This window comes from Drosophila eugracilis, unplaced genomic scaffold (genome assembly GCF_018153835.1).
Source record: "Drosophila eugracilis isolate 14026-0451.02 unplaced genomic scaffold, ASM1815383v1 contig_445, whole genome shotgun sequence".
Lineage (NCBI taxonomy): Eukaryota > Metazoa > Arthropoda > Insecta > Diptera > Drosophilidae > Drosophila > Drosophila eugracilis.
The window spans coordinates 3,067,771-3,082,318 of record NW_024573311.1 but is presented as its reverse complement, the minus strand read 5'-3'; the positions used below and the strand labels follow the sequence as shown (position 1 = coordinate 3,082,318).

At 37.4% G+C, this 14,548-nt stretch overlaps 4 protein-coding genes across 4 annotated transcripts; 2 read left to right on the top strand and 2 right to left on the bottom strand.

The window, feature by feature from the left end:
• Positions 1–6,712: 6,712 nt before the first annotated feature.
• On the top strand, positions 6,713–7,783 carry LOC108104150. The gene is made up of 3 exons (XM_017210050.2): positions 6,713–6,898; positions 6,957–7,072; positions 7,126–7,783. Exons 1-3 carry the CDS (start codon positions 6,850–6,852, stop codon positions 7,615–7,617), a joined length of 657 nt encoding a protein of 218 aa, XP_017065539.2. The 5' UTR covers positions 6,713–6,849; the 3' UTR covers positions 7,618–7,783.
• A 771-nt stretch (positions 7,784–8,554) lies between these two features.
• LOC108104020 lies at positions 8,555–9,309 on the top strand. The gene is made up of 3 exons (XM_017209852.2): positions 8,555–8,613; positions 8,676–8,732; positions 8,796–9,309. Exons 1-3 carry the CDS (start codon positions 8,555–8,557, stop codon positions 9,271–9,273), a joined length of 594 nt encoding a protein of 197 aa, XP_017065341.2. The 3' UTR covers positions 9,274–9,309.
• Positions 9,310–9,548: 239 nt separating this feature from the next.
• Positions 9,549–10,830, bottom strand: LOC108104149. The gene is made up of 3 exons (XM_017210049.2): positions 9,995–10,830; positions 9,727–9,834; positions 9,549–9,668 (listed from the first exon to the last, which is right to left on the bottom strand). Exons 1-3 carry the CDS (start codon positions 10,745–10,747, stop codon positions 9,549–9,551), a joined length of 981 nt encoding a protein of 326 aa, XP_017065538.2. The 5' UTR covers positions 10,748–10,830.
• A 121-nt stretch (positions 10,831–10,951) lies between these two features.
• LOC108104074 lies at positions 10,952–12,703 on the bottom strand. The gene is made up of 2 exons (XM_017209959.2): positions 12,483–12,703; positions 10,952–12,422 (listed from the first exon to the last, which is right to left on the bottom strand). The coding sequence occupies exons 1-2, from the start codon at positions 12,595–12,597 to the stop codon at positions 11,119–11,121; spliced, it is 1,419 nt and encodes a 472-aa protein (XP_017065448.2). The 5' UTR covers positions 12,598–12,703; the 3' UTR covers positions 10,952–11,118.
• Between the last annotated feature and the right edge of the window lie 1,845 nt (positions 12,704–14,548).

The window sequence follows — 14,548 nt, the reverse complement described above, 5'->3', positions numbered from 1 at the left end:
GCATCACGACTGCAGCAGTAACATTGAATACAGGACAAAAAAAAATAAGACTTATAAAGACCTTTTAACGACTATTAAATACCCAGTAAAATAAACTTTTTTAATGATTTTTAAAACACCATAAATTACGCACCTAAAATATAATACAAAATATTTTAATTTATATGAACTTTTTAATAACTTTTAACTCTTTATCTTTTTGAATTTACCCAAAGTCCCAAGAAATCCTTTCTATGTGAGTTAACTAAAAAATCTTCAGCAGATTTGGCTTAAACGAGGGCATGATGGAGAGGGAAGAGATGGCCAGAAGAGCAGGAGTCGGGGCCAATTTCGGTTTCGGTGATAAATTCCGCATAATAAAGAAGACATTAAGCAAACGCCACGGCGAATGGCAAAAGGCGAATGAGACTGACAAGGACAACGGCGGCGACAACAAGGACCTCCCACTGCCTGGACTCATTTTACACCTTGCTTGGCGTAGCACTAAAAAATTTTATATTGTCCTCATTTAAGCTTCTAAAAAAAAACTTATATTTTATAGTGAAAACGTTTTAGGGCCGGACAGTATACAGTGGCAACTAATTGCGCTCTTAAATGCTAGCAGCGGCAACCCGAGGGGGAAATAACAGCTACAAAAATATTTTGTATCGAAAAGGGCTTTAAACGAGAGCTAAATACAAACACGGTTTGTTTACCTTTTAACAATATAGGTATGCATTTAAAATCAAATTTATTTCGGCTATTGAACCGCAACCGAAAAATTCCCCACTCACAATATCAATGGTTAAGCAAGGCATTGTGATGAAATAGCATTTAAAATTTATGCAAATTCATTATTGATAATGATTATTCAGCTATACCGGTCAGCAATTAAAGTTATGAATGCCTTTTAGCAATATGCAAAATATACGTAAATGTTTGTAATTATATAAAAAAATTAATCATTAAATGCCTCGTAACCAAAAATATTTTTGTTTTTCATTTTCTTGTTTGCCAATGCAGTAATTTGTGGTTTGTTAGTTTGCTACCCAAAATGAGTAAGATACCTGTTTTTGTAAACCTGTAGAATAATAGGTTAATAGCGATGGTTTTTTAATAACAGATTTAAACAAATTGTTGTGCTATTTGTGATTTGTATTGACTGTTTACCTAAATGGGCTAAGTTCTAAATATACCGAATGCCTAAATATCAAATGAGATTATATTTTATTAAAATTGAAGCACCATTTGATTATTAATTAACTACATTTTTAATACTTAATAAATATAATTTGATTTGTTGGTCTTTTAAATTAAACTATTGCTTTAAATTTGCAACCAATACGAAAATAATTAAATTGAAGCTTAAAGGAAGCCACAATTGCTAGTAAAATATTTATATTTGGATATGAGTGTAAATAATAAATGAATCTCCTTAATTTTGTTTATACAAATTATTTTCTTCATTCGACAATAAATCTAGCCAACCAATAATAAATCAATTATTTCAATCGAGCAAACCCACAAATTAGAAGCAGCCGGAAGAAAGCAAAGCACAAAGCTCCAGTTACATGGATGATAAAACCACAGCTGGACAACGGGTACGTCGTTTTCCACCTGAAAGTGAGCTCTTCGACTTTCCCCCAGGCGACATGCAGTTGCGTTTGACACTTTTCCACAGTAACGGAAGCGGTAATACTGGGCATACTGGGGAATGCTATCAAAGTGCACCTAGACGGGGACTTGAGATTGGCACGTTAAAGGCAGACAGCTGATGTTGGGCGGAAGTTGGGGGTTGAAGGCCACAGCCGTACAACAACCACAAGCCAAACAAGCGGCAACAGCAGAAAGAAATTGTACCCAAGCAACAAGGCAACAAAGTTGTCAATGTCGATGTCGACAGCAAATTTACATGCTCCCCACATCAGGGGCGGGGATATTTTTTGAGAGGGACTTGCAGTCTGAAATATAATATTAATAATAATTTGATTTTTGGCTGTGCTATAAAAATAATACAGATTATTAAGCCAAGTAAGAGGGGTGTGTCCAAACTTCACGTTTCTCCTTAAATATTAAATCAATTAATAGATAATTTCCTTAATTTTTTCTATCTTTTTAATGTTATAATAATATAATTAAATAATAAAAACTAAGCAAAAGAGTCTGATATTCATTTCTAAGTCCTTTAGAACTTAATCCCCCTGAATACGCGTCTGATCGTCATGCTGGATATGCAGCTAAAACCAAAGTTGCCACCAAAGCAGAGATAACAGTTCTGAGGCCACTCACAGAACACCCACCGCCTCCCCTTTGGCGCACAAATATTAGCTGTTAAACAAGCGGCTTCTTTGTTGCTTTTGCTCCGAAAGTGTACAATTACATATGCAATGCCAGAATGCAAAACCAAGAATCCGAATATTAAGCGCCAAGTGAGAGGAGACAAGAAATTGGCATACAATTTAACACAAAAAAATGGAGATGCAAGAGCTAAAAAATATTTTGCTTCGTTAAGTTTTTGGTGTGCATGCGAGAACAGCAACAATAAAGTGTTAATGTGTGCAAACACAAAATCACAAATACACATGCAGACACACTCGTACGCATACATGACCAAAGACAACCGCAGAAAATGCAAAACACATGCCAAGGAAAAATTCGGTCCATTGAAGAGACTAGGATGCGGAAAAGGACACACCGGATGTGGCACTGCATCCGAAGAATGATGTTTCAAGGACTTGAGGACAGAAAACGTTGTCAACTCCAAGCACACGGAAATGTAATAAAACGACATAAAATAGAATTTGAATGATATTAAAAGCAGGCAAGAGTGGGTGTTTCTGACATACCAATTTGGTAACCAGGGATTTTAAGATTTTCTTATGACCTGTTTTAACAGACATGTTTGATGACGTGGTTAGGTGATATGAATATATAGTTAGCACAATATCTTCTCTTACATGTATTCATCTATTTTATGTTTTCTATCTATCTATGTTTTTTTCTCATTAGGTTCAGGAATATTTTTATTTTGTTGTATTTATTTTTCCCAAATAAGCACCCAAATAGATGAGAAAATACAAAAATATTTTCCAATACACATATTTTGCTTTCACGCCCAGCTAATCAAACTCAACTCCCCAAAAGCGGAAATAAATGCGGGAAAGGAAACAAAATTTGCAACAATGAGGAGCGCACAAACATATTTATTTCGCCATGAACATGCATATATATGTGGGGTAAGGCTGTAGAGAAGCATAAATATAAGCATATGCACGCATACTGGTGCATCCAGGACACTCACACACACCATGACATGCATTAGTTGTGGCCCAGCATTCATTTCATTTTTATTCCGCACTCACTTTTCACTGTTAGTTATGTCTGCTTGTGGTTTCCTTCTTTTCACGTTATTTATGTTTATTTGCATATATTTTATTTTATTTTGTTTTTTTTTTTTCTTTCTGGGGGAAATAGAGGAGAGGAAATGCAACTAAAACACGCTCATTTATCTCCGCATACACCACGCAAAATTTGTGGTTGAGCTAAGCAAACCATAGCATACTTCTTAGGGCCCGGGGTGTATCTGTATCTGCAAAATGCTTCTGCTACTGTGAGAGTGGTTGGAAAATTAGTAGACAAATAGCTGTAATGGTCAGAACGTGAAAAAGTTCAAATTTAAAGCTCTAGTTCCTTGAACTCTGAAATAAATATCCGAAATGCATCTCGACGTAAATGTGCACATGTGCACGACTTAGGTATGCAAATTTATCTGCGGTTCATAAGCAGCTTAACATTTGGTCATTTCCACTCAACGAAAGACAAGTATTTTAACAAGAAAGGAAATCATGAGGCAGGATAATAAAGTGCTGTCGAGTTGAAGAACTTAACTGAATTTCTAAATACTTATTATGACTTTGCAATTATTTCGATTTATGTAGAAAATAAGGATATTATTGTTATTTTGAAGTCCTTTAAATGTACATTTATACAAATAGTTATGACCAAATTAACAGTTATGTCATGTAATATGTAAATATGTACAGAAAATTCTCGTTTAAAGCTTTGCGATATCGAAAACCTGCTAGCAACAGATGTGCAGCGTTAACAACAAAAAGGAACAGCAAACCGGAAAATGCAACACTCCCATATCTCCATCAGTAAAATATTCGAACCATTTTGTTGCCGCTCCTTTGCCATTTGTAAACAGACCGCCCAATTCCTCCCTGGAATCGAGTGGGTCCCTTAGTCATGTTTGATTTGCAATTTTGCACAATCAAACTCTTGCCAAGGCTCGAATACGAGCAGGAGCAGGAGCAGGAGCCAGCAGGCTAAATCCCAAAAATTGACAATAAATTTGTGCTATTGACTGTGTCTGGCTACAAATTTGCTGCTTGCATATTTTATTTGTGTAGCGTATGTTGTGAAAATGCAAATGCAAATACAGGAACTCGGAGAAGTGAGTAGCCAACAGTCCGATTAAAAATGGACAAAAATCCCAGTTATACCACAAATGGAAGATGATGGGATTATGTTGATTTTAAAAGAGTTTCCACTTTCACAGACAATTATAATCTTATAGAAAAATAAGGTACAATATATTTTTTAAATATTTATTTTTAATTATTCGATGTTACTCTGTTATAAAAATTGATTTATAAACTTCTATATTTCTGTATTAACTCAATTAAAGGTATAAGTCGAAATCCCCATAAACAAAAAATATAAAAATATTAAAGATAGGTTAAGAAAGAAGGGATCGAAGCGTAAAATTAATGTTGTGTAATGCATTTCCAAATCATTGATTGGACAACTCGCAAGGCCCAAAACAGACCCACGGCCACATGGCGGATGAGTGTTGTGCGAATATTTTAGTAGCAGTCACGCAGCACTTACAACTGGCCATGTTTAAGGTATTTGTGGCTATGTGTGTGCAGTCGTGTGTTATTTGGTGTAAATTATATGGCCGAAAGATGCAAAATTAGCCAAATAATGGCTGCCTAATGTCCCGGAAAGCTGGCGAGGAAAAGTTAATGGCGAAAATCCTTTAGTCCCCCATGATGAAAACATAAAACGGAGCCACTAAAAGCAAATCGAGAGCGGCACATATTTGCTAATCCAATAAGTGTTAGCTGCTTCACTGCCTGCATAATGGGCATTAAAGGGTTAAAAGGAATGCATAAAATTTGTGTAAATTCCCGCCAGACAGAGTTTTTAAATTTGCTTCTTTGGCTTAAAATTTATATATAAAACTATATATATTTAGATCTGGCGTTTTCTTTTATTTTTGTTGCCCCTGTCAAACTTGTTCCGCGGTAATTGAACGGACTTTAAATGCCAGCCAAAAAATGGACAAAATGCGGGCTAACGCAAACGGCTTTGGTCCAGGTTTTTCTTCCATTTCTTTCCTTTTTTTCTGTATTTATTTGCGTTTGATGTGCCAGTGAAGCTGAGGTTTAAGCGGAACGACGGGGGTGAAGTGGAGCAAAATGCAGTTGGGACTCCGTGGCGACTCCTATGCAAAAGAAGCAATGCTCGCCAACGCGACGACATCGAAACTTTTCCTATTTTTTGTCCTCTTTATTTTTTGGTGGCGCTTGTTTTAACCAGCAAGAGAGTTTGGTCATATAGAAAAATGTGTCAGAAAAAAAATTATACAAAAAATATAAAAAGGAAAGACAGTGTTCAGTTTTTAAGATTCGAATGTGGAAATACCTCTACGTTCCGAATAGATAGTTCCTACATAGCACTTATCTCAGATAAGAAAAAAATAAATAAACAAAAAAATAAAAACAAATATTTAAAGTTCTCAGTAAGCCATGAATATAAATCAAAACCTATAGTTATTTCTGTGGCACTCTGATCCGTATACGATCTTAATGTATGTATAGTAGAATTGAAACTTACCAAGGGGAGAAAGTCAAGCTGAAAACTGTTCTACATAGAGAACAATTTTCGGGTCGAAAACGCGCTGCATGGGCAGCGAAAAAGGCAAACTGACTTCAAGTGGCATTTTGACATTTTGTTGAATTTCAACTCGGTTGTCGCTTTTGGTTTGAAAGGCCAGGGGTCAGTGGGTGGGGTTAAGGTGCGGTAGAATGAGTAGTATGTAAAAAGTGAAAGGGGCGGGGTCAAGGGAGCAGAGTATTCGCAGGTGGCTGGCCATGCAAATGCAAAATGCAGAGAGACGCATTTTCCTTTTTGCTTAAATTAGAAAAACAATTGCCAACGTTGCGGGCAGCAAAAGCTACAACTTTGGTTAGCAGGTTGACCACACAAAAAGTTTGCAAAGCGTTTACTTTTTACATGATTTCAAACTTCGTTGAGCTGGTGTTAAAAGTTCCCAGTTTCGGACTCAAGCTTTTTACACATAAATTGTTTTTTAAGCCCGATACTCCACGTAGTAAAGGGATTTTATTTTCTTTTCATTTTTCTAGAAACTTGTCAATTTAAATAGTTAATTTAAATAATGAAAAACCATAAAAGACTTCTTAAATAAAATTTAAATCAATCAATTATCAATTTAAACGAATTTCTTAATATCCAATTGCCTGTTTTAAACTCAAACGATCCCCTCCTTTATGTATACGTCAAAATGATGTTATAGGTATTGTTGTAATCTTTATAGTTATTCGACTACGTTGAATTGAGTTAAATATTATTAATAAATGGAATACCCTATTTATTAAGCTTAATAAGAAGTTTCACCATCTCTAAGTGTGACCATGACATGCGATCACAACTATCGATAAGGCGCTTGTGTTTTGGTGGTCGACTTAAGTCTAAAGAATAGTTCCGTTAGAACCGAGAAAAAGAGCAAAAGCATTAAAAGAAAAATACTTCAAAATTGCAGTTTTGTTTTCGTCATTAAATATGGAATTGCGCAGTCAAACTCACAAAAAATTAGTAGACTTCCTTAAAAGTAAAACCTATCGAGCTTTATTAAAACCCCAAGGATTTAAATGGTTTTGTTTGCGCAGGCGCTGGCGTTTACGAAGCTGATATGGATATTGAGGAAATGCACGAAATGGCTAGGGTCTTGGAAAGGTCGACCGAAATCGAACCGGAGGATCAACAACTGGAGAGAGCTTTGCTGGTGAAATAATGACAATTCACCCATGAATTACTTAACTCAGTCAATTTCCACAGGCGAGCGAGTTGGAGTTTTTGTCCTCGCAGCCAAGTGCCTTACACAACTCGACGATGATCTTATCTCCTCAACCGTTGAGAAGAAATTCCTTATATTTTGACAGTCCGCCCAATTTGCCAGTCCGCTTGACTGTTCGGGCTTTAGTTCATGCTCCGATGGACTGGAGTCCTACGACGGAAAGACGAAATCCCAACCGTAAGAGGAGTGTTGGGAATAACAGCCACATCTTCGAATCGAATAGCAAGCGTACCAGACAATCAGTGGACCTGAATGGACTGGATCAGGAGGAGCAACCCCACAATCCCGATGCTACTCCCGTTTCCCTGGTCCAGGGCGATTCAGGCGTAAGCTGGGATAATGCATCTGTATCCAGCGTCAGTGACACTAGCTCTCTTTTATCAATTGGCGAAATGCCCGATCGCCACTTGGTCAGCACCAGCAGCGTCGCTGTCTCCGATTTCTCAGAAATTATTGAGCATAACGATGAATAGGATGTTCCTGCCATTATTTTGTGGTAACAGCATACGCCCTTCTACAATTTGGAAATACGATTTTTGTAACCTTAAAAATGTCTTATAAAGAAATATTAAATATGTAACGTTATCTATGTATGTATGACTTGAACCCATTATTAAAAACCTCGCATGTTTAATCCAATGCAGGATGCGAATCTTGTTCAAATTCTATAATCTGCATATGTACATATGTACATTCTTTCAGAAAACGAGAGTATATGCAATATTATAGATAGATTAAATGCAATATAATGGAAGTTAAGTTATTTCAAGCTTAAAGACAGTACCTAAATAATATGTCTTTGGTTAATTCTCATAGTACATACATACATATGTATGTATGTAAATAAGTACAGTAGGTATGTATTGAAATTCGTTGTGCAACACTGTCAAAGAATGAATTGTTGGAATTGTTACAATCCAGTTTTTTGGATAAGTCAATTTATAGGTATATACACAAAAATTATATCTTACCCTAAATATATATTTTATACAGACATATGTGTAGTCTTAAATATGTCAACACCAATTCATTTTTAATGCACGTGCTGCTAATAAACGGCCACACTGACTATTAGTGTTACTTTTCACACCGCTTTTCGCATCTTCACTTCGAAAAATTTAAAACTTGAGAAATAATTTAAAATGTAACTAAAATTTTAAAAGTTTGTTTATTTAAAGCTTAAACTGATCTGCATTACAGGTCCCTGTCGAAGGTTCCTCATATTGTGGGTGATGATGACGAGGCCCAAGAATCTTTGCAAGTCTTGTCCTTTTTTTATTGATGTGCAATAACTTATAATAACTTTTTAAATTGAATAGGAAATCTGGAAATGATAATGATACTAACGAATCTCAGCCGTAAGTAATTTTTTATGACGTTTTCATAGTTAAAAGACTCACTAATGTATGTATGCACATTAAAATTAGAAACAGCGAACAGGATGAGGATGAAATTTCAAATGAAGATGAGTAAGTAAACCTTTATATAGTGTAGAATGTGATCTCATATTTATTTGCATGGATACTCCAAGGACGGATTTGGATGGTGCTGATTGGTCCATGAATGTCTCTTACGAAACTGGCACACCGTAAGTCCACTTATTCGAATTTATATCAGCTGCCTCTGATTAGAACTTCCGATTTCCCATCAGGAAACGTGCTAACAGTCCATCGAAGACAGCCGAGGTTACGGTTACCTCAGCACTTGCAGTCGATAACTCCCATTGCCCTGATCCAGTTATCAAGTCACCAGAGCCTTCTCCATCAAAACCCTCGGGCATTGCTCAACTTCTTGCCATTTCTCGAGCTGACTTTGGCCCACCGGATTCTATTGGAAGACGTGTTTCTAGGCGTAGTAGGAGCAATATGGGCTTGATCAATAAGACCAATACTACTTCCCAAACTCTTGGGGAAGATACAGCTTCAGCGCCACCAGCACAGCTGGCTAAGCCTCTGGATGTTACTGGCTTCTTTCACCGTGTATCTGTTCATCTTGTCCAAGAGCGCATCTGCGAGAAGCCTTTTTTGGTCCTGCGCAAGCGCATTAGTCGCATGGTGGTCCAGTCTTTGAAAGACTCTAAGCGCATTTGCAATAATGCAGCAGCTAATGACATAGCTAATATTATATAATTATGATCATCATCGGATAATCAAATTTTACCTAATTAGGTTATCCAAAATAACCATCTAATTCTTGCATTTACGACATTTTCTAGCCAAGTTCGAATAACAAAAGATGTAAACATTTTCTGTAAAGAATATAAAAAAGTTACAATTTAAAGCTTTAATTAGTAAGCGTTTCCAAAGTTACATTTTTCCTTTTTTCTTTTGATTAATACACTAACCAAAACATTTAAATTAAACGAATACAAAATATAAAAATAAATACGAAATTAAAGAACAACTTAGTAATCACACTGCTCTTCATCCAGTTCATTGCAGTTGCAGTAGTTGGCATCGGGAATGTTGTCCGAAACCAGATCGTCCTCGCCAATTGTTACACAACGAACATTGCTTGGATATTTCTAAAGGACTTAAATTTTTTAGAAAATTTAAAAGGAAAATACTTTATTTCAAACCCACCACAACGACCAACGGATGCCCATCTTCGTCTGTCAGTCCCACATTATCACAGCCATCTCCCTCATTCTGCCGGTGAAGTATAAACTTGGTCATACAACAGAGTACGATCTAAAAAAAGATGGCTTTACTTTTTATTATAGTCTTGGAAATCCCTTTTAGCTTTTGAATTTATTTCGAGCCGTATAGCTCTTTAAGCCCAGAAAGATAAAGATTTTGTTGTTCCTAATGCAGATGTACATTGATAAAAACAAGCCAGCTTTGTACTCACCAGAAACTTTAGCGATAGGACCCATAACGCTAACAGGATATAGAAGAAGTTCCACACCGCATCTACGAACACTGGCAGACACCCATTCGCATTGATGGAGTCGACTGTGAGGGCGGGAAAAGGTTGCTGGTTGCTACCACGGATAGACTGCCCGTCGCCGGGCAACATGTTGTTGAAGCAGCTCTCGCAGGATCGCTTGCAGCAGGCGTAAGGTGCCAGGATCATTGATGAGCAATTGCCTTCCACCTTCGGCATCCACTCCGCGCTCATCCAATCCTTGTAGCCATGCACTCCGCAACACTCCTTGTGCCACTGCAGGCCATCCCATAGGAGTTTCCACTCGGGGCAGGTGTAGTACATATCGATGCCCCTTGTCAACGAGGTATCTGCCGCATTCTCCAGCACATCGATGCTATGATAAAGGTTCCAAACACACCCAAAACCAGAGGCTATGATTACGCAGGAGTAGAAGGCCCAAATGGATAGCAGAAGCCGAATGTTGGGCGTGCAACGTCGTCTCCAAACTCGACGCCACATGGCTAAGCTGCAGAGGAAGATAACCACCAGCTGGGCACCAAAAACGTAGATTCCAAACAGATAACCGTAGACCAGGCGGCACTCGATCTCCGACAAATATCCAGCGAACAGAGTGTGGTAGTAGGCGGTCACCAACAGGATCAGCAGTCCGATCACAGCCTCGGTTATAAGCAGCAGGTTTAAGTATACGGAGGCTCGGCGGAAAGGCTGGCGCATTTGGTCATCCTCGTGGGCATCGGTCAAAAGTTTGACTTTACGACGAGGTTTTAGCTCTGAATTCGAATTTCATTTGGATTGACGCACATTCCAAAGATTTCTCTATATACATATGTATTTTAAATAGTCTTTGATAACCCCCAAAATGAATGTATCCTTCGACAACGACTGGAAATCTCTTCTGGGTTTCCAGTTAAAAATTCGAAAATGTGAATAATTTGGTAAGTTTATTTTATATTTTATTTATATACATTGTGAATAAGATTTAAGTTTAAAACTTTTTTTTATGCGACCAGTATGGGCTGAGCAGTTTACGTATACACCATAGATGGTACTCGAAAAACTGACAGTCAATCAATGGTAAGAACAGATTAGCGTGCGAAACTGAACTTAAGCACCCCAGATGTATAATCCGTATTGGATCCGATCTGCTTGGCATCAATCTTTATCACTTTTACGTTGTCCAAGCAGCGCGGACTATGTACTATTTCCTGATTGATGTCGGTATGCCTGATCCACAGCTCCAATGGCTGACTACGCCACCTTTGCTTGGCCAAAACGGCAATGCAGCTCCAGATAAAGGTATCTCCATGGCACTGAGTCCGGGTGATGTCCAGGACTCTCAGCTGCCGACAATTGATCACAAATTCCAACAGGCCCAAAGGACTCTCCAACTGATAACCACACAAATGGAGTTCAGTTAGCTCACGCAGATGATTGGCCAGTTGCCGAAGCATCTGATCCTCTAGGCATTGTAACTGACCATCCTCTTCCACCTCTACCTGACCATGTAGCTCCAATCGTGTCAGTTGTCTAAGATTTCCGAGCTCTCTGAAGAATCTTCCATAATCATGAAGGATCCCACTGAAACGAAAGGCCTCGATGACTCTGACTGCTCCGGGAGGACTGCTCGGACGAGCTATCCGAGACAGTACATCGAAGACAAAGTTTTTTGAGTAAATCGACAACTTTTGCAGGCGAGGCAATCTTAGAAGTTGCTGTGTTATATCCGACTCCATACACAAGTGGTAATCGGCAATCTTTATATGCTCTAACGTAGGACATAGCTGCAGATCCGCGAGATCACAACAGTTCACCTCATCACAGTCCTCCATAATATCAAATTTACGTAGTTTCAGCAGCCTGAAAATGTCCCTGAAGTGCTGAGACTCTAGGAACTGACAATCATCCAGGCAGAGTTCGGTAAGGTGTTCCAGTTCGCACAGGTACTTTCCAGTGATTTGACAGCTCCGAAGTTTGAGCATCCTTAAGTTGGGAAATACTCGGAGCAGGAGTCGCACATCCTCGTCTACAAATCGAACCCGCCCTCGTCGATTTGCATCGCCGTACCATTCCAGGGATTGGATTCCCTCTATTGTATGACTGCTAAGAAGCCGAAGTTTTCGCACATCCAAATGCTGGCAGCTCAAGCGCTCCATGTAAGGGGCCAATGACAAGATAAAGTTGACAAACTGCCTGGAAGTGGCTCCCGATCGTCGGAACATCTCGTCCTGTAGGACAACATTCCGAACACGGGTTCTCCACAGCATCTGTACTATGCTTTGCAAACGCCTGTTCAACCTGCCGATCTCGTACTGCTGGTAAACATTCAGCTGGCGGATGATCAAAGCCAAAACATCATCATTTAGCTGCAACAAAGAAGCAGCCGTTGGTGCTGAAAGGGCGAAGGACGATCTTAATGCGTTCAAGGTTGACTTTTTTGCACATTCCTTACCTGTGTCAGTTGCGGACGTCATTTGCGGTGTGTTCTCGATCGTGCTGTTTGGAATACTAACGAATTTGCGCCGTTGCCACGGCCAGATGATGGCACAGTAGGTAGTGAAGGTCATTTAGGGGTGGTTTTCCAGGCAAAACGGGCGAAATTCGCGCTACCTAAACGCCTTTATCCTTCTGGAGGTGGGCAAACGTAACGATAGTTTTAAAAGTAATAAGAATCGATGAATAGTTTTTAAACATTCTGTAGTTTAAAATTGTTAAAAAAACCTTGTTTTTCTAAAAGTTACTTCAGGAAATTCCAAGTGTCCATATAGAGCATATATTATTATATTCTATATATTTTTAAAGTAAAACGTACGCCTAGTTCCAAAAAATGTCAAGCCCATCGAATATCGTTAAGGATATAGGATTTTGGGCAAGATCTCCTGGAAGTAACTAACCAACAGCCATTAAGGCATAATACAGGTAAACAAGAAATATGGTTAATGAATTAATCATACAATTTTAAATTCAAAATCCGTTTTATGCTTATGCTGCGCGTTTTTTTGCTGCTCATTTATTTGTTTTGTTTAGTGCTTACTACTTCATCAATTTTAATTACAGTTTACTCGTAACTTGTACAATATATACTATATATAATATATATATATTTTCTTGTCCAATTTCTGTCGTATAGGCATATATTTTAGGTATATATAGTGTTGTATTGTATCTGATTTATAGTACATTATTGTTTCTATTTAGTATTGTTACTGTTTGTTGCTTTTAATGTTTACGTTAATTGGGGCGTTCCAAGCGTTTTCTTCAGCTTCTCCTGTTCACTTTTCTCCTTTATATTCGGTGCCTTTAGGATACATTTTCAGCGCTTTCCCAGCGTATGTTTTATTAAGGTTAATGGGTGTGTGTCTGGAGTGGAGAAAGTTATATCTACTCTCACGTTATGCACTACGCAACTTACAAATAAACTATTTCGTTTCTTTCAATATTGCAACACAAGTGAATTTTCTCCTTGGGGTCGTACTTAAAATTGCCTTTCACAAACTACACATACATATCCGTTATATATTAGTTAATAATCGTACAATAATATATATCTCTATATGCATTTTATATACTGCGCTCTATACACATCACCAAAAATTCAAAACACCGAAAACTAACACAGATAATCAACTACATAATTATAGACGTATGATAGTGTGTGTTTGCGACTTTCAAAATCAAGAAATTTCAGATTGTTAAAGCAAAAACATGTTGAATGTTTCAATGATGATTTGTTTTTACAATTTTCAATTGTTCCCTGCATTCTTAGTGTATTTAAAAACTTTCACTTCGCTGCCAATAAACTTGATTAAATTATATTAAGGTAAATAAAACCAAGTCGTGTCTTCAAATGGTCAAACAAACAGTTTTACATTTTCCGTTTATTTGTGTACAGTTACAGTTTGTTAAAAATTAAATTAAATTTTAATTTAAGCATTTAACTCATGAAAATTAAATGTGTAAAATGTTGCATTTAAAAGGAAGCATAATGTGTGTATCTGTCAGTATGTCGGTGTATTGTGTTTCATCATAAAATTAGTAAACGGTGACTCGTGTTTATGTTGGCTTTTTTTATTTTTCTCACTTTTATTTTATTTGTTTTTTTTTTTGTAAAATTTAAAGCAGATATGTTGTTGCTTGTGGCGCTTGGGGCTGTCTCGTCAATTGTTTCATCTTTTTATTCTTTCGTTACTGTTCTAACTTGTTCTTAATGTTTGTTGTTTTCAACATAAGCACAGTTAAGGGTTATAATTAATTTTAGAGTTGTGCCTAGTCGTATATATATATGTATGGGTTGTTGTTGTTGTTTGTTAACTGTAATAGTGGGGTAATAACTTGTTGTTATAGGTTTAGTATTCATATATCATAATCGTAATTGTAATTGTAATCATAATGATTGGGCGACACGCCCAACTAAAAACTACTCGCTCGCCCATGGGGAACTCGTATTCTCCATTCTTGCGGTCGGTTAGATTTCTCAATTATTACTTTTAGTAGTTCAACTAACATTAAATATAATAA